The 23,214-nt window shown below is 38.3% G+C and overlaps 1 protein-coding gene and 1 pseudogene across 4 annotated transcripts in view; one reads left to right on the top strand and one right to left on the bottom strand.

The window, feature by feature from the left end:
* Window positions 1–18,152, bottom strand: part of UBE3C (ubiquitin protein ligase E3C) — a 152,086-nt gene extending 133,934 nt beyond the window's left edge. For 2 of the 4 annotated variants that reach the window (XM_071215381.1, XM_058297611.2), the window contains exon 1: window positions 17,871–18,152. Coding sequence is in view for 1 of the 4 variants with exons in the window: in XM_004458591.4 (XP_004458648.1) it covers window positions 17,488–17,553 (66 nt within the window). In the remaining 3 variants the exon portion in view is untranslated. Of the gene's footprint in view, window positions 1–17,487 lie in introns of all 4 variants that reach the window. The other 2 variants (XM_004458591.4, XM_071215380.1) reach the window with 2 other exon arrangements.
* The window catches only part of LOC139439072 (histone-lysine N-methyltransferase SETMAR-like), a 42,974-nt pseudogene continuing 37,744 nt past the window's right edge, over window positions 17,985–23,214 (top strand).

Raw genomic sequence — 23,214 nt, 5'->3', positions numbered from 1 at the left:
AAGATCAACAATCAAATAGAAAAGATAGAATGCCAAAGCTATAAATAATACATAGGGAAACAAATAGAAGTAACTTATTAAACCACTTCTAGGAATTTAACCTATATCCATTACTGGCACACACACAAAAATACTCAATGCAATCTTGTTTGAATTAGCAAAAGACCTAAAATAGCTATTAAAATATATGACAGTTAATAAGTTATGATACATTCATTACATGGAATACTATACATGTGGTAGATCCATTTGTACTGATCTGAACAAGCTCCAAAACATATTATTAAAAAGGCAGAGGTAAGGGGGCAAGTGCAGCAATCTCTACAATAGGCTCTAACATGTGTTAAAAAAAAAAAAAAAAAGACAAGTATGTACACTATGTCTGATTATACAGAGACTAACTCTGAAAGGATACATGAGGACCTGATAATAGAGTGTAACTCTAAGAATTAAGGGACTGGGGATATGAAGAGTGGGGATGAAATGTAGGAAGAATTTTTTGTATTTTATTTGAATTTTTATTTCCTACTGTTTGAATTACTACCGATGTACATGTTTTCTAGAATAAAAAACTAATGAAGCTATGTGAGGATATAAATTTTCAAAAACAGCTTAACATAACCAAGAATAAGTTTGTAATCAAGTGGGTAGAGGAAAAAAGAGGAATAAGGTATCAGGTGAAAGCACATTCAGATTTTTAAAAAGTACCAGACTTCCTTCTGATTATTAACAAGTTTTCAGTTTCAATTTATTATACTCATAACTTGCCAACATGTTTTACCTTTTAAATTCTATAGACCTAAAAAGGTTAGGGATGTCTACTAGCAATTATATACATCAGTTTCATAAAACACACTAAGTGTTTTTGGAATGACTAACCCTATTGTTCTCATAGCATGCATGTTACTTTCAATGCTAATCTCTCCTGTTCACAGCTGTGACACTAAACCTATTCATCAATATGCAAACAATAGTAAATTACAGCAAACTTTTCTATTTGATCTGTAAGCTTCAAGCACATTATCTTATCTTCTCTGAAAATTAAATATGGCCAAACTTCACAAATACCATTTTACAAAGATCTTTTTAAATGAGAAAAAAATATTTTCGGAGTGCACATAAATTTAGCAGTAACAAAATGAAGTTTAAAAAAGAAAAAAATAAGAGTTTAAGTTAGATTTCACTAACCATCAGAATAAAAAAGTTTATGGTAAAAAAGTTAGAGTTTACATATCAAAGTAAATTTATACAGCAGAATAATGTCCACAAAACCAAATCTCAAATGAACTGCTAAACATTTATACAAAGTTTTTCAAGTTTATGACTATATTATATATTGATTTTTAAAAACCAACTGTGAGTTTTCCTTTGTTTCATCTATTTGGGTTATTTTCCATTAGAGTTTACTCCGTTTACCAATGTAAATAGAATAATCTCATTCCCATCTGCTTCAAGTCAGTATCATTTTCTTGTTCTCATGAATTAACATAAAGCTAACAGTTGTACACACTTCAAAGAATATTTGAGCAAAACATTTCCCTTTGAGTAAATTAATATGTTCAAAGTTAGCAAAAAGATTATTTGGGAATAATATATAATCTACATTTGTTTTTTTTTTCCTTTTTGGTAGATGTACAAGAAAGAACAGCTATGAAAATATCAACAACCAACTTCACCAATATGCAAAAATAATTAGAGCTGCATCATAATATAGTAGTAAGTCACTAAAAAACATGTTTACAAAACAATGTACAACATGATTCGTGATTCAAAACAATATACAGAAAAGATTTACCAAAATATTAACAATTTTTATTTCTAAGTGGTGGATGGGATGCAAATAGGTTATTTTTAAATCTATTGCATTATATCCTAATTTTTCTATAATAAACATTATTTATAATCCCAAAAAGTTCATTAAAAAACCCACAAACTTCCCAAAACAAAATGTAACAGCTTAAATTCCATTGCAATAAATTTCAAAAGACTTTCTTTCCTTACACCAGAATTGTTTTGTAAATATGGCACTATTTTAATAGCAATATTCTGGAATCACCCTAAATATTAATGGATAGGAAATGGGTTATGTTAAATGTGTTACAAACCATATAATGCATGGACTATAGTTAAATATGGAGATGGAGATCTAAATAAGGATTCATTCCTAAGACATAGTGCTTAGGTAAAGAACAATATGTTTTCTCATTTATTGAAAAAAAAGCTGGGGGAGTTAAGTTTATTTATGCTTACAGTAGTTCTGAAAGGATAATGAGGAAACTGGTAATAAGTGGGCGGGGGGGGGGAAGGATCTCATGTATAAGGAAGACTTCTCTGCATGCCCTTTAAAATGATTTAACTTTTTTTTTTCAATTAAATTATGTTTACATTTTTTAAAGACCACTGACTGTTGAATGGAAAAAGAATCCTTTTAGAGCAAGGAAGATTATCATGATAATCTGACTTTCTCATCATGAAGAATTGTGACTTTCACGTTAAAAGCCATGAAAAAGAAAAGCCCTGAAAGGTTGAACAACTAAGCCAGGTAGTTAGAGTTTAACAAGTTCTCAAGATTCCATTATATTCTTTACAATGTCATCTTTTGCAATAACAGATTTCACAGTAGAAAGAACGATCTAAAATGTGCTGTTTGCCAACACAGCTGAATTTACTGATGCTCCTTTAAAAAATTAAAAGAGCATGTTAAAGCTATATTATAAGGAAATTTAGTTCAAAGATGGACTATTAAGGCCAACATCTCAATGACTGCAGGACTTGTTCCTCTATTTCCTAAGAAGCTACAAGCAAGTTCAGCAAAGTAGGAGACATACACAAGATTTACCAGCTAGACATCTCCAACGACATAGCGCAGAAGCAGCATGGATTCAGAATGAACAGACCAGGCTTTAAACACTCCTACTTCGTATTTTTCACCTAATTATATGGAATCCCTTGAACCTCAAGTCCTTCCTTTTACAGATAATACCTCTACCTTTACAGATTAGAAGTCAAAAGTAAATGAGACCATATAGATAAAGCACCTTGCAGAGAAGACAAATACTAAGAAGAGCATACCTACCTATAACAAATAAGGAGAGAAAATAGAAACATCCTTGGCAGAAAATGCCTTTTGAAACTCACTGCAATTCAATTTTCCGGAATGAAACAAAGACCCAAAGGGAGCACTTGACTGCTTAGACTACAGAATATAAATAACTACCATTTTCCTTGAGAACAATGTGTATCAAAATGTGCTTACTTTGACCAAGCAACTCAACTTCTGCAATTTATCATTTTAAAAAATTAATTGTTGGCTATAAGCATGTTGTTTACAGTAATTAAATGTGTTCTTCTGTGCCCACTTCTATTCTTGTCAGTGGCCTGGAAATCTGTCTCTCTTTTTGTTGCGTCATCTTGCTCCATCAGCTCTCCATGTATGTGGCCCCGCTCCTGGGCAGGCTGGACTTTCTTTTATGCTGGGTGACTCTCCTTACGGGGCACACTCCTTGCACGTGGGGCTTCCCAACGCAGTGGACACCCCTGCATGGCAGGGCACTCCTTGCATGCATCAGCACTGTGCGCAGGCCAGCTCACCACACAGGTCAGGAGGCCCTGGGTTTGAACCCTGGACCTCCCATGTGGTAGGCAGATGCTCTATCCATTGAGCCAAGTCCACTTCCCACAATACCCTTTATGATCTACCCTAACTACATATTGCTCCTTCTCTTTCATAATTCTACACTTCTCTTCTTGCGCTTCCTTTTGCACATCCTCCATTCCAGTCCCGCTCAACAATTCTTAGTTGGATTACCACTTCTCCACAGTTGGACACCTTTACCCAAACTTTTCATATTATTAGCGACAACAATGTTAATATATAAATAGTAGCAATCACATTCTATGATGCTATTATACTACTTGCCTGGGGTTCTTGGGAATAGTTTATATAGTACATGGAACTATTAGTGAAAGAGAAGGAAAACAAACTTCTTCCATCTATTCTGGTATAAAGTTATCCAAAAAAGTTTTCAAATGGCCAAAATTGCCCTTCAAAACCCTTTAACTTCACTTTCCTCTCTTCCACATCCTGATGCATCTACTCCTGACAAATGGTTGTCATGGTGACTGTCTAAAGGCTTTGCCATATATTCCAAAATTATTTATTTCCCTTAACCCAATCATATATCCCCTATTTTCTCCATAAAAGGGTAAATGATATAACTAAGGGAATTCACAGTATTACAAATAACTGATAGCCACTTCTGCCACTCTGAGGCTTTTTTGAATAAGATGCTTTACTCAAATTGCCTAATAGATAGCATTTCAGGCAGGATAAAGTAGGAATGTAAAGGTTTTCAAGCAGTTTAAGGACAAAGGGATCAATCAGTTCACAAGGAAAAGCCAGAATACAGTCAGATAGGTCTTGTCTGGGAGAATACTAACAGCATTTTAAGTCAGGTCTCTAAGTTGTGTCTATTTTACCAGTTTCTTTACTTGTTACATTTCTAAACAAGACACAGACCCACAAAACTTTCTGAGTGACTAAATTTTATCAAAATATTTTTGGAAAATAATCAATTTGGTTGACAATTTTGCTTTTTAACTATTTTATTAATTTCATGACCAGTAACTATTGAATCATTATAGTAAGAAAAAGGTAAAGAAGGAAAGCCACTATTTTTAAGTACTAGTACTAGGTAAAGACAGAAAAATGGTACATGTCTTGTGCCCTCAGCATTTACAAATTAGCTAATATGACATTCCCTTCTATGATTTTTTAAAGTATTTCCACAGTCTTCGATACTACTTCCCTTCAAAGGTGGAGCTTAACTCCCCCCATCTTGAGTGTGGGCTGGACAAAGAGAATGATGAAAGTGAGAGGATATGACCTTCCACACTATATAATAAAAAGCATCACTGGGAGGCGGATTTGGTTCAATTGATAAGAGCGTCCACCTACCATATGGGGGGTCCAGGGTTCAAACCCAGGACCTCCTGACCCATGTGGTAAGCTGGCCCATGCGAAGTGCTGATGCGCACAAGGAGTACCGTGCCACACAGGGGTGTCCCCCAAGTAGTGGAGCCCCATGCACAAGGAGTGTGCCCTGCAAGCAGAGCTGCCCCGTGCAAAAAAAGTGCAGCCTGCCCAGGAGAGGCACTGCACACATGGAGGGCTGATGCAGCAAGATGGCGCAACAAAAAGATGCAGATTCCCGGTACCACTGACAAGAATGTAAGCAGACACAGAAGAACATACAGCGAATGGACACAGAGAGCAGACAATGGGGTGGGGGTGGGGGATAAATAAATAAATCTTTAAAAAATAAAAAGCTTAAAGAGGTGATCTCTGGGGGAACAGATGAGGGAGTGGGGAGAGGTGGCACAGGGGAGTATTGAAAAAAAAAAAAAGGCACTGCTGGTTTCCTCTTTGCTATCTCTCAGATTACACGCTCTGGGAGGAGTCAGATGCCATGTCCTGAGGAGAAGGCCAAGTGTCAAAGAACTGATAATCTTTTTCTTTTATTCTTTTCTTTTAAGAAGTGATAATCTCTTGTCAACAACCAGCCTTAACTTCCAGGAACATATATGAGCCAACCCAGAAGTGGATCCTCCCCAGCCAAGGCTTTAGATGAGTGCAACCTCATGAGACACCTGAACCAGAACCACCCTAAGCCACTCCTAGGTACATGACCCACAAAAATTGTGTGAGATAACAAACATTTATTGTTTTAAGCTACTATTACATTGCAATTGATAACTAATACATTTCCTTTATTTACTGGAACTTAAGAAATTGGGAAAGTAAATATCATCACTGCTCAGATTAATATAATTTAAATGCAGACTTCACATATTATTTTGTAAACCACTTATTTCCATTAACAATGCATCATGAACATTTTCCAATATTAATAAATATGCATCATGAAATTTAACTGTTTGCATAATATTCCATTGCATCATTAGGTTAATATTTATTTAACAAATTTCCTATTGTGTGACATTTAGGCTGGGTGGCGGTGTGAAGCTATATGTACCCCAGAAAAACATGTTCTTAAATTTAAAGTGTTGCAATGAAGGTACCACAGTAATGAAAGAAGTTGTTGATGTGGGAAAACTGGAGGGTATGGGGAATGGTCCAATGGTCCATATGGGAACCTCCTATATTTTTTAATGTAACATTTTGGGCAATCTATGTATCTTTTAAAAATAAATTAAAAACATATTTTTAAAAAATTTAATGTGGGTGTGAACTCATTATTAAGCAGGGCCTTCTGATGAGGTTACTTCAGTTAAAATGTGGCCCAGCCCAATCAGGAAGAGTCTTAATATTACTGGAGTCCTTCATGAATGGAATGAAATTTAAACAGAGAAATGAACCAACAAGAAGCAAGAGGCTGGACAGAACCTGGAATAGAAGAAAGACCAGGAGTCGCCGATGTGTGCCTTGCCATGTGATGGAGGAGCCGAGAACCACCAGCAGCCAACTCCAAAATGCCAATCACCTTGATGATGCCTTGCTGTGAACTTTCTCTTAACCTCAAAACCATGAGCAAATATATTTCCATTGTTTAACCCAACCAATTTCATGGTATTTGAGCTGCCTAAGAAACCAAAACAGGTTTTTTATAATTTTTCAATATTGTAAGCTATGCCACAATAATCATCCTTTTCTATCTGTCCTTGAGTACCTGTCAAATTAGTTCCTTAGAATAAATTCCTAGTAGTATTACTGAATTAGAGGGAATATACCCTCTTAAAGACTCTTGATATACAGTTAAACTGTCCTCCAGATGGTTGTACCAATTTACATTTACAATCTACATTCCCACTAACAGTGTGTATCATCATCTTAAATGTGATCATCAGTGAAGATGGGATATGGAGACACACATGCTCCTGTTCCTGACTTCGTATTTACAAACGAAACATATAAAGGAGGTCATGAACAAGTCTGTGGCATGTTAGAAACAGCTACTTTAAAGGTTATATAAAACAAGGATTCACAGTGAAAGAATAAGATGTACAACTTCCAAACTTCTTTCTGGGTGCCTGCGTTCTATTAACAGTCCCCAGAACACGGGGAAAAAATCACAGGCAGGACACTAAGATGAACTCCTTGTAGCTTTTGTAATAATCTCTTTCAAGGTTCTACTACAACCTTATGAGACTACCTATTTTTATTTTTTTTACCTTAGTTAAGAGACCGAGTTAGTAGGCAATTAACCCAAGAAAATCAGCACATATTAAAGTGTTAAAAATAGGGCAGGAAATAGTGTGAGGGAAGCCGGGCACCTGGGGTGCAAATATTAGGAAGGCACTCACTCTCAGGGACAAGCAAGTGACGTGTCAGCACATGCATGAACCTGAGAGTAAGTGCCTGCTTAAACTCTTAAACTTCAACCCAGAGAGTGAGTGCCTCTTAAATTTTTCATCCTGGGTGGCTTGCTGGAGTCAGCAAAAACTCCCCCCACAAAAAAAATCCTGTTAAACATCCAAAGAAAATGAGACAAGTTCAAATAAGTCTCAGCACATCCATTCTGCTTGGTTTCTATAAGAAATCAGAATCTAAGAATCAGAATCTAAGAATGCCTTATCATATTTGGGAGGCTTAATTTTTTGGTCTTATTTGCAAACAACTACATAAGGCACAAATATATTTGAGAGAATAGAAGTGGTGCTGCCAGATAAAATAGTAAGGTAATAATACCAGTACTGATAGGAAATCAACATTTTTTGATTTTTGAAAATATTTCAATTTTACTTGATTCCAGATCTGTAAGAAAAACAGTTTTTATGTTCCACTGCAATGTATACAGAATATTATGATGTCACATATAGCAAGTGCCTGGTTTTAAAACTAAAATAGTATCTAATTTTTTTAAGCTGAAATATTTTAGTTAAGACCTTCAGTTACACAATAGAAGACAGTTTTGTAAAGCAAGCCAATCAGAGTTCTTACCATGTTAAGAGTAGTCTAAATCTATTCAAAAGGGGGATTTAAAACTACAGTACTGGCTTTAGTAGACTCTAGATTATATTTGATAAGCCCAGCCTTACCCTAATACAAAAACAAGATAAAGACATCATAAGAAAGGAAAACTATGAACAATTATCTCTCCTTTCATGAATGAAGATGCAAAAATCCTCAATGAGGGAGGTGGGCTTGGCCCAATGGATAGGGCATTCGCCTACCACATGGAAGGTCAGCGGTTCAAACCCCAGGCCTCCTTGACCCCTGTGGAGCTGGCCCACGCACAGTGCTGATGCACTCAAGGAGTGCCCTGCCACATAGGAGTGTCCCTCACGTAGGGGAACCCCATATGCAAGGAGTGCGCCCCGTAAGGAGAACCACCCAGCGCGAAAGAAAGTGCAGCCTGCCCAAGAATGGCACCATACACACGGAGAGCTGACACAACAAGATGATGCAACAAAAAGAAACACAGATTCCCGGTGCCGCTGATAAGCATAGAAGCGGTCAAAGAAGAACATACAGTGAATGGACAGAGAAAGCAGACAACTGGGGGGGGGGGGGAGATGCAGAAATAAATAAAAATAAATCTTTAAAAAAAAATCCTCAATGAAATATTAGCCAACTAAAATCAACAGTGTATATAAAGAATTACAAACCACAACCAAGTAGAATTTATTTCCGGTATGAAAAACTGCTTCAATATTTGAAAACCAGTAGTCCATCACATAAGCAGGCGAAAGAAGAAAAATCATATGATCATATAAATAGATACAGGAAAATTGTTTGACAGAATCCAACACTCATTCATGATAAAACTCTCAGCAAACTAGGAACAGTGGAAAACTTCCTCAGTTTGATAAAGAACATCACAGAAAATCTACGGTCAACATCATACTTAATGGTGAGAAACTAAATGCTTCAGGTTCAGGAACAAGGCAAAAATGGCTCTTCTTACCACTCCTATTTAACATCATACTGGAAGTCCTAGCTAATGCAATAAGACAAGAAAATAAAAAGTATACAGACTGGAAAGTAAGAAATAAAACTGGCTTTAATCACAGATGACAGGATGTCTATGGAGAAAATCCCAAAGGATGAACAACAAAACAAACAAATAAACAAACAAAAAACCCTGCAACTAATAGTCAATTATAGCAAGACTGAAGGATACAAAGTTAATATACAAGTCAACTGCTTTCCTATATGCCAACAATGAACAATTGGAATTTGAAATTAGAAACAAAATACCATTTATAATAGCACCCCAAAAATGAAAGAGGTATAAATTTAACAAAATATGTATAAAATCTATATAACGAAAACAACAAAACTCTGATAAAAGAAATCAAAGAAGAGCTAAATAAATGGAGAGACATTCTATGTTCATGGATAGGAAGACCTAATATTGCTCAAATGTCAGTTTTTTGCCAACTTGATTTATATATTCAACACAATTCCAATCAAAATCCCAGTGAGTTATTTTGTGGATATTGAAAAATTGGTTTGAAAGTTTATATGGAAAGGCAAATGACCTAAAATAGCCAATACAATATGAAGAATAAGAACAAAGTCAACAGACTGGCATTACCTGACTACAAGACTCACAATAAAGCAACAATAATCAAGACAGTGCCGTATTGGCAAAAGAATACACAAAGAGATTCATGGAACAAAGTAGAGAGCCTAGAAATGGCCCACACAAATAAAGTCAACTGATCTTTGACAAAAGAGTAAAGTCAATTAAATGCAGACATGACAGTCTTGTCAACAAATGGTGCTGGAACAACTAGACAATCACATTCAAAAATAATAAAAACAAAAATGAAGGGAAGCAGATGTGGCTCAACCAGCTGGTGCCCGGCTACCACACGGGTAGTCTGAGTTCAGGTCCAAGTGCCTCCTAAATAAGACAAGCAAACACAACACACGCCGCAACAAGCTAGAGGCCACACGCCCTCAAAGAGCAGAAGCCAAAACAAGAAGATGCCACAGGCCAGCAGACACCACAGCCCGTGGAGAGCAGATGTGACTCAAGCCATTGAGCACTTGCCTCCCATGTGGTAGGTCCTGGGTTTGGTTCCCAGTGCCTCCTGAGGAAGGCAAGCAAACAATGAGCTGACAGATGAAAAACCACCTGGGGGACGGAGGGGATAAATAACATAAAAAATAAAAGTAAAATAAAATAAAACTTAAAAAACAAAAATGATATGCAGTAAGTTTTTAAAAAATGATTCTAGACACAAACCTTACACCTTCACAAGAATTAACTCAAAATAGATCATAGACCTAAATGTAAAATGCAAAACTATAAAACTTTTAAAAGATAACATATAAAATCTAGAAGACCTTGATTTTATGATAACTGTTAAATAGAATACCAAAAGCATGATCCATGAAAGAAAAAACTAGGAAGTTGGATTCCAATAAAATTTAAAACTTGTTCTGTGAAAGATATTATTAAGAGAATGAAATGACAAGCCACAGACTAGGAGAAAATATTTGCAAAAGATGTATCTGATAAAGGACTTGTATCCAAAACCGACAAAGAACTCTTATAAACTCAAAAATAAGAAAACAAATAAACCAATTAAAAAATGGACAAAAGATAGGAAGTGGATGTAGCTCAAGCGCTTGAGCACCTGCTACCTGCTTCCCACATACGAGGTCCTGGGTTCAATTCCTGGTATCTTCTAAAAAAAAAGACAAAAGATCTTAACAGCATCTCACCAAAAATATGCAAATGGCAAAAAAGATGTTCAAAAAAAAAAGATGTTCAACATCATACCTCATTAGGGAACCAAAAGTTAAAACAACGAGATACCACACATCTATTACAAGGACAAAATGAAAAAACAAAAACATAAAAAACTGACACCACCAAATGCTGGCAAGGATGAAGGGTAGTAAAAATGCTCATTCACTGCTGATGGGAATGCAAAATGGTACAGCCACTTTGGAAGACAGGCTGGCAATTTCTTACATCCACCATATGATCCAGCAGTCATGCTCCTAGATATTTATCCAAAGGAGCTGAAAACTTACACTCACACAAACACCTGCATGTAGGGAAGCAGATGTGGCTCAAGTGACTGAGCTCCCTTCTACCATATGGGAGGTCCAGGGTTCAATTCCTGGGGCCTCCTGGTGAAGGCAAGCTGGCTTGGGTGGCAAGCTGGCCAGAATAGAGAACTGGTGCAGCAAGATGATTTAACAAAAAGAGACACAGAGAAAAGACAATAAGAGATGCAGCAGACCAGGGAGCTGAGGTGGCACAAGAGATTGAGCACCTCTCTCCCACCCATAAAGTCCCAGGATTGGTTCCCAGTGCCACCTAAAGAGAAGGCAGGCAGACACAGAAGAACACACAGCAAATGGACACAGAGAGCAGACAACTGGCGGGCGGGGGGGGGGGGGGAATTAATAAACAAACCTTTAAAAAAAAAAAACCTGCACGCAAATGTTTATAGCAGCTTTTTTCATAACCACCAAAAACCAGAAACAACCAAGATGTTTTTTAAAAGATGAATGGAAAAACAAACTGTGGTACAACCATAAAATGAAATATTATTCAGTGATAAAAAGGAATGAGTTATCAAGCAACAAAGTTGATGGAACCTTAAATGCATATTGCTAAGTGAAAGAAGCCAGTCTAAAAAGGCTACATACCGATTAATACCACTGTATTGTACCTTTGAAAGTGGCTAAAATGGAAAAATTATATATATATTACCACAATAAAAAATTATAAATAAATGATAGACTACATATTGTATGATTCCATTCCAACTATATGGCATTCTGGGGAAGGCAAAACTACAGAGAGTAAAATGATAAGTGGTTGTCAGAAGGGGGTTGGGGAAGGAGTCTTACAGAGAATTTTTAGGGCAATTAACCTATTCTGTATGATACTGTAATGGCAAATATATGACATTAAGCAGCTGTCAAACCCCACAGAATTGTACAATACAAAGCATGAACCCTAATGCAAACTATGGGCTGTAGTTAAAAATAAGGTATCAATATTGGTTCATCAATTGTAGCTAATGTACTACACTAACACAAGATGTTAATAAAAGGGGAAACTGAAGAGTGGTGTATAATAGGAACTCTGTATTACTTATTCAATTTTTCTGTAAACCTAAAACTGTTCTAAAAAAGTTTATTGATTAAAAAATAAAAAGCAATAGACAAAGATTAAAGAGACCTTGAGTCCACTGCCACTTTTATCTCAACTATCTATGGAAACTTGGAAAGGAAATCTTAAATTCCTTCTGCCTATCTAAAAGCTTTATCTGCATACATCACCATTTTCTTTTCTAGAAACCTCAAAATATTTCCCTCTCCTGCTCACAAATGATTCTTCTTCACCCTTTTGCCTCCTCCAGAACCCTGAAAGTTACTCAGCTTCTTTCTTTCATTTTCAACCCATCTGTCCTCTCTACTGGCTCCTTCCCCAGTCAATAAACTCCAGTTTCTTTCATACTAAAAAGAAAATTCTCCCTAGACCCTGAATTTCCTCCTACTTTATATTCAATCTTTTGATCCTTTTCAAAAGTTCTTTTTTTTTTTACATTCCATTCATTCTTCAATATGCTGCAATCTGACTTCAACTGCTACCACCCTAAAGAAAATGCTCTCTCTAATGTCAAAGTCTTCATATTTCCAAATTCAATAAATTGTTAGTATTTACCTTACTGCATTCCTGCAGCATTTGGCATTGCTGATCACCTCTGCTGATCACTTCCCCCTCCTTCTGGAAACTCTCTTCACTCTGATTTATCATTCTTTCATAAATTTTTCTTCCTTCCAATCTACCAAATGTTGCAGTACACCAATAATCCTTCCCCATCCCCAACTCCATACTCTCTTGCCCTACAGGATTTCATTCTAAGCCACCTATCTGCTGATAATTCCCAAATCTGCATCTCTAGCGCATATTTCTCCCATTCTCACCTATATCTCACAAGAACCTGGACATTTCCTTCAACAATCCCTTTTTTATAAGATTTATTTATTTCTCCCCACCCCACCCCCCCATACCCCACCCAGTCATTTTTGCACTTGCTGTCTTGCTTTCTGTGTCCATTCGCTGTGGGTTCTTCTATCTGCTTGTCTTCTCTTTAGGCAGCACCAGGAACTGATCCTGGGACCTTCCGGAGTGGGAGAGAGGTGCTCAATCTCTTGCACCATCTCAGCTCCCTGGTCTGCTGCGTCTCTTATTGTCTCTTTCTCTTTTTGTTGCATCATCTTGTTGCGCCAGTTCTCCAAACGGACCAGCTTGCCTTCACCAAGAGGACCTGGGGCTTGAACCCTGGACCTCCTATATGGTAGACGGGAGTCCAAGTGCTTTAGTCACATCCACTTCCTTCAACAACCCTTTTGAAGACTCTTCTCCCCACCCCTCACACACATCTAAACTGCTCTATTTATTCCAAAAGACTCCTGCCCCTCTCCAGACTCAGTTTATCAGGTAGAAACCTGACCCAAGTCAATCAGATTATCCAGAGAATTTGGAATAGAGACCAAATAGACTCAGATGAACACTTGAACAAGGAAATCACATAAGGTCAAGATCATGTGCAAGTGAAATGGAGAAAGCCAATCTGCAGAGAGCTAAGAATGAAGGAAACAGAAAAAGGAGACCATGCAGTCCTGGAGAAAGATTGAGAGTGCTAATCTTACTTGTAATGACTTAGTATCTGGCCTTACATTCTGTAAGAGATACCTTGGTATCCTTCTAATAATTTTTTTTCCCTACTAAAGCCAATTTTAGTGGATATCTATATTTGCAATCAAATATCCCCTCAGATATTCTATGTACTACCAAAAAAGAAAACTGCTACCTAAACGATTGTGCCATCAAGATGTATCTTGATTTCAGATATATTAAAAAGGTAAAACTTGTGTGACTTAGAATCAATAAAATCTGATATATATTTATTCCATGTTTACCATTCCTCCCACCTGGAATATCCTGATTGTTTTCCACCATCCTTTAAGACTAAGGTCAAACTCTAGCTTTTCCTGGAGCAGCCCCAAAGAAAATCCAGAATATAGTCGTTACTGTCTACTGATATTTACCTTTTAAATTAATTATAACTCCTTGAGGGCAGGGACTTTTCCTTATAATTTTGCAGATCCTATTTAGAGTCTTTACAATAATAAACAATCAAAATGTTCATTTAATTTGGGGGGAAGAAAACAATAAAAATATTAAATTAAAGGGTAGTAACTTCAGTTTTCTACTAAAGTCAAGAAAGAAGGGAAGATTTCAAATAATATTTTAAGATATAGAATAAAGATCATGATAACTACTTTTTTTTTTAATGAAAGAAAGGACTTACATTGCAGCCAAAGAGAATTAAGGGAAATAAGCATAAATAGTATGCAAATTCATTAGTTGTCAGGAAACTTAAAATTAAGACCACTTAATATCACTACAGAACTGTCAAAATTAAAGGAACTTAGAATACCAAGTATTGGCAAAGCCGAGGAGAAACTGAAACTCTCAAGACATTGCCGACTGGAATGTAAACAGGCATGTCACTTCGGAAACTATTGGCAGTAATGCACTCAGGTTAACATAAGAATAACTTAAGACTTAGCATAATATGTCCACCAAAAGATATGAACAAACATCCATTACAAATGGAATTCATAACTTGTGGTATATTCACACAATGGACTACTAAACAATGAAGAACCACTGCTTTGCCAACTATATGGATGGATTGCACCTTTCACAAGACATAATGCTGAGCCAAAGAAGCCAGATACAGAAAGAGAGAAAAAAAGCTCAAGCTGTATTTCATTTACATAAAATTCAACTACAGGCAAAACTTATCTATGGACCAGAAGAGTAGTTACCATTTGAGAGAAGGAGTAATGAGTGGGAAGGAGGGGCACCAAGGAGCCTGATCGAAAACTGGAGGGCTGTGTACATATGTAAAAAGCCTCAAACTGAAGATTTTGTTGGTGTCCCACCAAAATTCCTTTACCAAGCCAATGCTCCCATCCCCCAGCTGCTACTTGCTGGCTGCTACAGACCCTCTCTGGATACTGCCCTAGGCTAGAAATGTAAACTCCCACCCTCATTCCAACCTAGCTGGCGGTAGCCCACAGCCAATGACTAACTGATATGCCAATCCCCTATCCTCAAAAGTGAACAACTCTTGGGATACCAGCCAGGCTCCAGAGCTCCGCATGGGAACAGGCAAAAGGACTGCAGCTGAAAACATACAATGCTTAGCTTTTCCCCAGCCCTATCCTGCTTCTCTCCTCTCTTTTCTCCTTCAGTATCGCTTGCACAAGAATCTCCTTCTCATCAGGCTCTTCTTCTAGCAAATCTGAATTAAGATGTGCATAATTAGTATCTGTTTATTAAGCTTATGTATGTAAGTTTATACCTCAATAAAACAAGTAAAAGAAACGGGGAAAAAACCTTTTCTTCGCACAATTAAAAAAGCAAGGAAACGTTTCATCTCCCCTTGAGATTTTGGCCAATAGACTACTGCTTTGCTCAGTTACTTGATAAAAAAAGATCAACACTTGTAGCAGGCCATGCCAGGGCAATCCTGTCTATAACAGAAATCACAACACTGCACATAAAGGAAGTGGCATGGATTCTGCGTGGTTCTGCCACTAACTTGCTGTGTGAAAGTGCAATCACTGGGTATCTCACCATCCAAATTTGTAAATTAAGACATCTGGTGTTGAAGTTCTCTAAGGCCCCTTCCAAACACAAAAATTTCACACAGACTCTCCTCGGTCACTATTCATCCACAAACCCTGCCACCTCTGCGCAGTACCCAACTGCCATCACCTCTCTTGCCACCACCATCTCAAGCTACCTTCGACTCCTCCCCAGTTCAACCCTTCTGATCTGACTATAAGGGGCACAATGGTGGATTCACACTTGAAGACCCCAATCCTATCATACAAATTCAAAGCCGGAACTTCCTACCAAAGTTCCCTTCCTCTACCTGCCAAAAACCAACATCACATATATGCCCTCATGCATAATTTTTTGAAAGTATGTCCCTACTTGGACTTAATCATCCACTGAGTTGTGTGCCAACCTACAATTATTAAAGGTTTATTAGGCAAAAGCATTTTAAAGAACATTTCTTAAATTCTTTAGAAAACAGGCAACTAAACTGGACTCAAACTCTTCAAACACTCCATCCATGGAAACACACTTTAATTTTTAATCTAGAACTGAAACACAGGCAGAAAAGGGATTCATGAGCCAGAAGAGTGGAGAAGTGTGGAGAACAAGTGACTGAAGCAATGCCAACACTGGTACTGAAGTATTTATTAACAATTCCACCAAATCAATAGATACCACTCACCAGAGAAGGAGAGCTGGAAATTCCAGAACTGGACAGGAGAATAATCACATTTTGTCCACCTTTATGCTAAACAGTTATCATAAGAATGATTATAAGACAAGTCAAATAGGAAAAAGTTCTAAAATCTCTCCAGAAATATGTTCCCAGATACCTGGTAAAGAATAATGCTCAATTTTCTGTGAGTCAAACAGGTGACTAATTATGAAGAGCTCTGCCTTAATTTTAGGGATTGTGGATATATTTTTTAATATATATATATATATACTATTTACTTTCTACAACAGAAAATATCTTTTAGGTAATATTTTAAAAGCAATCACTATTTGAAGTCAAACGTGATAAAGAATCTAAAGTTCATTTCTGAAAAGAAGTCTGCTCCTTGCCTTCTGCACAGAAATAACTTCACCTTTAGTATGAATAGAAATTGGTGATTCTAATATGCAAACACCTTTTCTTAACTAGCCTTTCTTTCAAGATCCGTTTAAAACACACACACACACGTGCAAAATTCTAGCAGGCTCTGGAGGTATCCTTATCGATGCTCTCTAACAGTTTTGCCTCACTTGAGATGTAAACAGCTCCTTGCCATTGATGATTAAAGTGAAACCATTACTGGCCAATTTCAGGAAGTGACTTCTTACCAATCGCGCAGCTGCCAGAAGCTTTTCGGTCATTTCTCTCATTTGGTTTTTTATGTCAAGAGTCCTAGTGCTAAGCAAAAGAGGAATTCCAGCAGAGCCAAGTCGAAATTATTTTAAAACAGCATTCTAAAACAGCAACACGCTAGCGGTTGCTAAATGCCGACTTCTAAGATCGGACATAAAAACTTAGAAGCGAACGAAAAGGGTTCTTTCTCCAGACCAACAATTCAAGCTTCATCACTCCGGGGGCCATGGCGACGCAAGCATTTTGGCCAAAACTGTCGGCTACAAACCACCGTCTGGGTGGGGCGCGAGTCCCTGGTGTTTGTGTATGCGGTGGGGGAGCGCACCGATTGGAAATAGCCTTATTCTAGGAACACCCCACCTGCCAAAACACGACTCCGAAGACGAAGCGCCGAGAAAGGAGACTCTGCTAACAAAAAACATGTGCTTCCTTCCTCGGAAGATGGTTAAGACTACATATAGTATATGTATATATTATACAAAAAGGCTGGTCTCTTACCTTCCTACTTGCTCCTCCAAGGGACACCTTGGGCCTGGTTTTGAAATCCCCTTCAAAACTAAACATCTTTACTGCTTATCCCATCTAGGAGGAGACCCGACCCCTAGAAACAGCCAGGAGCCGCGGGGGAGGGGCGGAGGAGTCTCGCCGGGGGAGGAGGCGCGGCGCGGCGAGCGTGACACCGCCGCCCAGCCGCGGGCACCGAGGAGGAGGACGACGTCGGCTGCCGCGGCTGCTGCTGGAGGAGAAATGATCCCGTGCCTGCAACCTCCCTCCCCGGTGGCTCTGCCCTCCCAGCCTCTGCCCTCTGGGATGGGTAGGGGGCGGCCGAGGAGACTATCAGGACGGGGACGGTGACACTGGAGGACGCGGCTCTTCCTCACCTCCCCCCCTCACACAAGTCTCCCCCACTGTTCGCCGCCGAGGCCAAGGGGCGCCGGGAAAAGGGGTGTTGACTCCCGCACTTGCACTAGGAAGCAGCCGCCTTGGGAGAGAAGATGGCCGCCGACTGCAGTTCCCGTCCGCGGCCCCGCGCCTCAGCGAGCGAGCGCGCCCCCGCCATCGATGGCTCCGGCGATCCTCTCAGCTCGCAGGCCGTAGAGGCGGCCTGGCGGGGCCGCGCCTCTGCCGGAGCCCCGCCCCGAGCGTGCGCGTCCTCGCGAGACGCGCGTGGAGGCTGGGAACTTTCCTGCGGTGACCTCCCAGGCACCTTCCACCTTTTGACTTGCTCTGCAGTAGGAGCTTGAGGGAGAGCAAAACTGCCATTGCGATTCTCACTTTCTAAGGGATGTAGATCTCATCTTGGACCTGCATCTGATCTTGGAGTGTCCGATTGAAATTGTATTTAACAAGCTCTACGGTGAAGAATTTGGAGCTGACTCTGCCCTCCAAAACCGGGCTCCAAGGACAAGAATGAATGGATGGGCGGCAGTAGCTCCCTGAAACCGTAAAATTGTATTCGGAATTTTATTTGTTCATTTTCCTGGGAAGCAGATTCATAGCATTCAATATGATGACAAACAATTGAGATGAGGAGACTCAATTAGCATATTAGAATATTTAAACTAGTGGACTAGTCTAGTGTAAAGGGCAAACCTTGGACCTGAATTTCGGTCCCAGTTCTGCCACTTAACCAAGCACGTCACTTCTTTGCCTTTACATTCACTCATCTTTAAAAGGAGAGTGATATCTCTCCTGTCCACATAGATCGTTGTGTGGATCCAATTATTCCGAATGTCCTTTCAAAAATTATAATGTGATTTATGAATGAAAGCATAAAAATTTTTCCCTTTCATCCAGTTGTGGTAAAGCAAAAGCCACAGTGTCAACACTTGGAGCATTAGGGGGGTTTTCCAAAGATAGGTCTCCTTTTAGAAATGAACTCAAGTGGACATCTAATGTGTTAATGAAGGTAACTAATAGATAGTTAACATTAAACGTTACAGGGAAGCGGATGTGGCTCAAGCCATTAGGTGCCTCCCTCCCACATGGAGGTCCCGGTGGATTCAAGTCCCACCTAAAAGAAAGAGGAGCACAGAAGGAACAGATACAGCAAGCGCAAACAAGGGGGGCGTGGAGGGGGACGGGTGGGATAAATAAAATAAAATTTTTTTTAAAAAGTCATATATACAACAAAGTTTTTTGTTTCTGTTTTTGTGGTATTGGGGCACAGGAATTGAACCTGGGGCCTCATATGTGGGAAGCTGGTGCTCAACCACTGAACTGAGCCACATCCACTCCTACAATAAAGTTTTAATGCCTAATCCTGTGCCTACCTCAGTGTAGTAAATGCTCAGTAAATATTTGTTGCTTGTATGAGAAAGTGGATTAATGCATTTTCCTGTTTATTTTCATGCAATCTTTCTTAAGCAGTTTTATTGAGCTATATTCACATACCATACAATCTATCAATGGCTTTTAGTATAATCACAGTGTTGTGCATTCATCACCACAAAAAATTTTAGATAATTTCTTTCTTTTTTTTTTTTTTTCCCTTTAGGAGGCACCAGGGACTGAACCCAGAACCTGGTAAATGGGATGCAGGAGTTCAACTGCTGAGCTACACCCCACCCCCTAGAACAATTTCATTACTCCAAAAAGTAAAACTCCACACTCCTCAGCAGTCATCTCTCAGTCCATCTATCCTTCCCCAGCCCTACATAAGTATTAATCTAATTCCATCTTTATAAATAGATACATATTTACATTTTTAAACAAATCAATTTTATTGATACATATTAATAAAGCATACAATTCATCCAAAGTGTATCATCGATGGTACTTGGTATAACCACGTAGTTGTATGTTCATCACTTCAATCATTATTAGAGATTTTATTTCAATAATAATAATAAACAAAAATATTGTTCACCTCTCAATCTCTGTTTTACCTGCTGTACATAATTGCTATATTTACATATATTTATATTTTATATAAATGTAATCATACAATGTGTAGTACTTTGTGTCTGGTTTCTTTCACTTATCTTCATGTTTGTGGGTTTGTTCACTTTCAAAGAAAAACAGTCATGTATGCAATATCACCCATATTCATATTTCACACTATGCTATACAGTCCCATGTTACATGTTTTAGTGTTCCTTCTAGTAATATACATGACCTTAGAGTCTCCCTTTCAACCACTGTCATACCCATACAATAGCACTATTAGTTACAAACACTATTTTGTGTTTCACCTTTTCTATTTATTTCCAAAGATTAACAAACAACCTTTTTTGCCAATTCTCTATATGTTAACCCTCAGTCTTCCATTCTCTACCCTCCTATTTTCTGGTGACTTAGATTCTAATGATTAACTCCATGACTTTACACATTTTTACCTCATAATATTATTTGTCCTTTTGTGTCTGGCTTGCTTCACTCAACATAATTTTCTCCAAGTTCATGCAGGTTGTCATATGTTTTGTGACTTCATTTCTTCTTATTGCCGCATAATATTCCATTGTGTGTATGCATTACAGTTTTGTTCATCCATTCATTGGTTGAAGGACACCTGCGTTGTTTCAATCTTTTGACGATTGTGAATAATGCCACAATGAACATGGGTATGCAGCTGTCTGTTCATGTCACTGCTCTCAGTTCTTCTGTGTATATCCCCAGTAGAGTAATTGCCAGATCATGTGGCAAATCTATATTCAACTTGTTTAGGAACTGCCAAACAGTCCTCCACGTGGCTGTACCATTCTACATTCTTATCAACAGCGAATAAGCATTCCTGTCTCTCCACATCCTCTCTAACATTTGTAGTTTTATGTCTTTTTAATAGTGGCCATTTTAATAGGTGTGAAAGGATATCTCATTATACTTTTGATTTGCATTTCCCTAATCACTAGTGATGTTGAACATTTTTTCATGTGCAGTTGTTTGTTGTTTTTTTTTTTGCCATTTGTATTTCTTCTTTGGACAAATGTCTTTTTAAGAATTTTCTATTTTTTAATTGGGTCATTTGTCTTTTCATTGTTAAGTTGCAGCATCTCTTCATATATCATGGATATTAAACCCTTACCAGACATGTGCTTTCTAAATATTTTCTCCCATTGAGTCAGCTGCCTTTTCACTCTTTTGACAAAGTCCTGTGAGGTGCAAAAGTGTTTAATTTTGAGGAGGTCTCATTTATCTATTTTTCCTTTTGTTGCTCATGTTTGGAAGTAAGATCCAAGAAACCACCACCTACCACAAAATCTTGAAGATGTTTCCCTACATTTTCTTCTAGTAGTTTTATGAATCTAGCTTTTATATTTAGGTGTTTGATCCGTTTTGAGTTGATTCTTGTATAGGGTGTGAGATAAGGGCCCTCTTTCATTCTTTTGCTTATGGATATCAAGTTCTCCCAGCACCATTTGTTGAAGAGATTGTTCTGTCCCACAAAAGTGGACTTAGTAGGTTTCTCAAAAACCAGTTTACGGGGAGCATACATGGCTCAAGCAGTTGAGTGCCTGCCTCCCACATGGGAGGTCCCAGGTTCGTTCCTGGTGCCTCCTAAAGGGAAAAAAAAACAAAAACAACATTCAAAGAGGAGGGGGGAAAGCCCAGCTAGCCATAGATGTGAGGATTTATTTCTGTATTCTCCATTCTAGTCCACAAATCAGTATGTCTATCTTTATGCCAATACTATACTGTTTGGACCAATGTAACTTTGTAATGTTTCAAGGTCAGGCAGTGAAAATCCTCCCACATCGCTCCTCTTTTTTAGAGTGTTTGGCTATTTGGGTGCACTTTCCCTTCCAAAAATTTGATAATTGTCTTTTCTATTTCTGTAAAGTAGGCTTGATTGCATTGAATCTATAAATCAGTTTGGTTAGGACTGACGTTTTCAGGATATTTAGTCTTCCAATCCATGAACACAGAATATCCTTCCATTTGTTTAGGTCTTCCTAAAATTTCTTTTAGCATTGTTTTGTGATTTTCTGAACATAGGTCCTGTACATCCTCAGTTAAATTGATTCCTAGGTATTTGAGTCATTTTGTTACTATTGTAAAATGGAGTTTTTCCCCTGATTTTTTCCTCAGATTGTTCAATACTATTGTACAGAAACATTAGTGATTTTTGTATCCTACCACTTTCCTAAACTCATTTATAAGTTCAAGCAGTTTTGTTGTAGATATTTCAGAATTTTCTAAATGTAGGATTATGTCATCTGTGAATAGCGAGAGTTTTACTTCTTCTTTTCCTATTTGGATGCTTTTTTTTTTTTCTTGTCTCATTCCTCTACCGAGAACTTCTGGCACAATATTGAATAACAGTGGTGACAGTGGGCAACTTTGTCTTGTTCTCAATCTTAGAGAGAAAATTTTTAACCTTTCCCCATTGAGTACAATGTTGGCTGTGGGTTTTTCATACATGCCCTTTATCATATTGAGAAATTTTTCTTCTATTCCTATCTTTTGAAGTGTTTTTATCAAGAAAGATTGCTGGATTTTGTCAAATGCCTTTTCTGTATTGATCAAGATTATCAGGCGGCAGACTTGGCCCAGTGGTTAGGGCGTCCGTCTACCACATGGGAAGTCCGTGGTTCAAACCCCGGGTCTCCCTGACCCGTGTGGAGCTGGCCCATGCACAGTGCTGATGTGTGCAAGGAGTGCCGTGCCACACAGGGGTGTCCCCCATGTAGGGGAGCCCCACGTGCAAGGAGTGCACCCCGTAAGGAGAGTCACCCAGCGCGAAAGAAAGTGCAGCCTGCCCAGGAATGGTGCCACACACACAGAGAGCTGACACAACAAGATGACACAACAAAAAGAAACACAGATCCCCGTGCTGCTGACAACAGCAGAAGCAGACAAAGAAGAACTTGCAGCAAATAGATACAGAGAACAGACAACGGGGGGGGGGGGGGGGGGGGTGGGGGGGGAGAAATAAATAAATCTTTTAAAAAAAAAGATTATCACGTGTTTTTTTGCCTTCAATTTGTTAATGTGGTGTATTATGTTAGTTGATTTTCTTATGATGAACCACTCTTACATACTAGGAAAAATCCCACTTGATTGTGGTGCATAATTCTTTTGATACACTGTTGGATTCTATTTTCAAATATTTTGAGAATTTTCACATCTATGTTCACTAGAGAGATTGTTCTGTAATTTTCTTTTCTTATAGTATCTTTAAGTATTGGGTATCTTTCCCTTCTCTTCAATTCTTTGGAAGACTTTAAACAGAATTTGTGTTAATTCTTTTCAAAATGCTTGGTAGAATTCACCTGTGAAGCCATC

The sequence above is a fragment of the Dasypus novemcinctus genome, chromosome 5 (assembly GCF_030445035.2).
Source record: "Dasypus novemcinctus isolate mDasNov1 chromosome 5, mDasNov1.1.hap2, whole genome shotgun sequence".
NCBI lineage: Eukaryota > Metazoa > Chordata > Mammalia > Cingulata > Dasypodidae > Dasypus > Dasypus novemcinctus.
The sequence above is the reverse complement of the archived record's forward strand: the minus strand, read 5'-3'. Positions and strand labels throughout refer to the sequence as shown.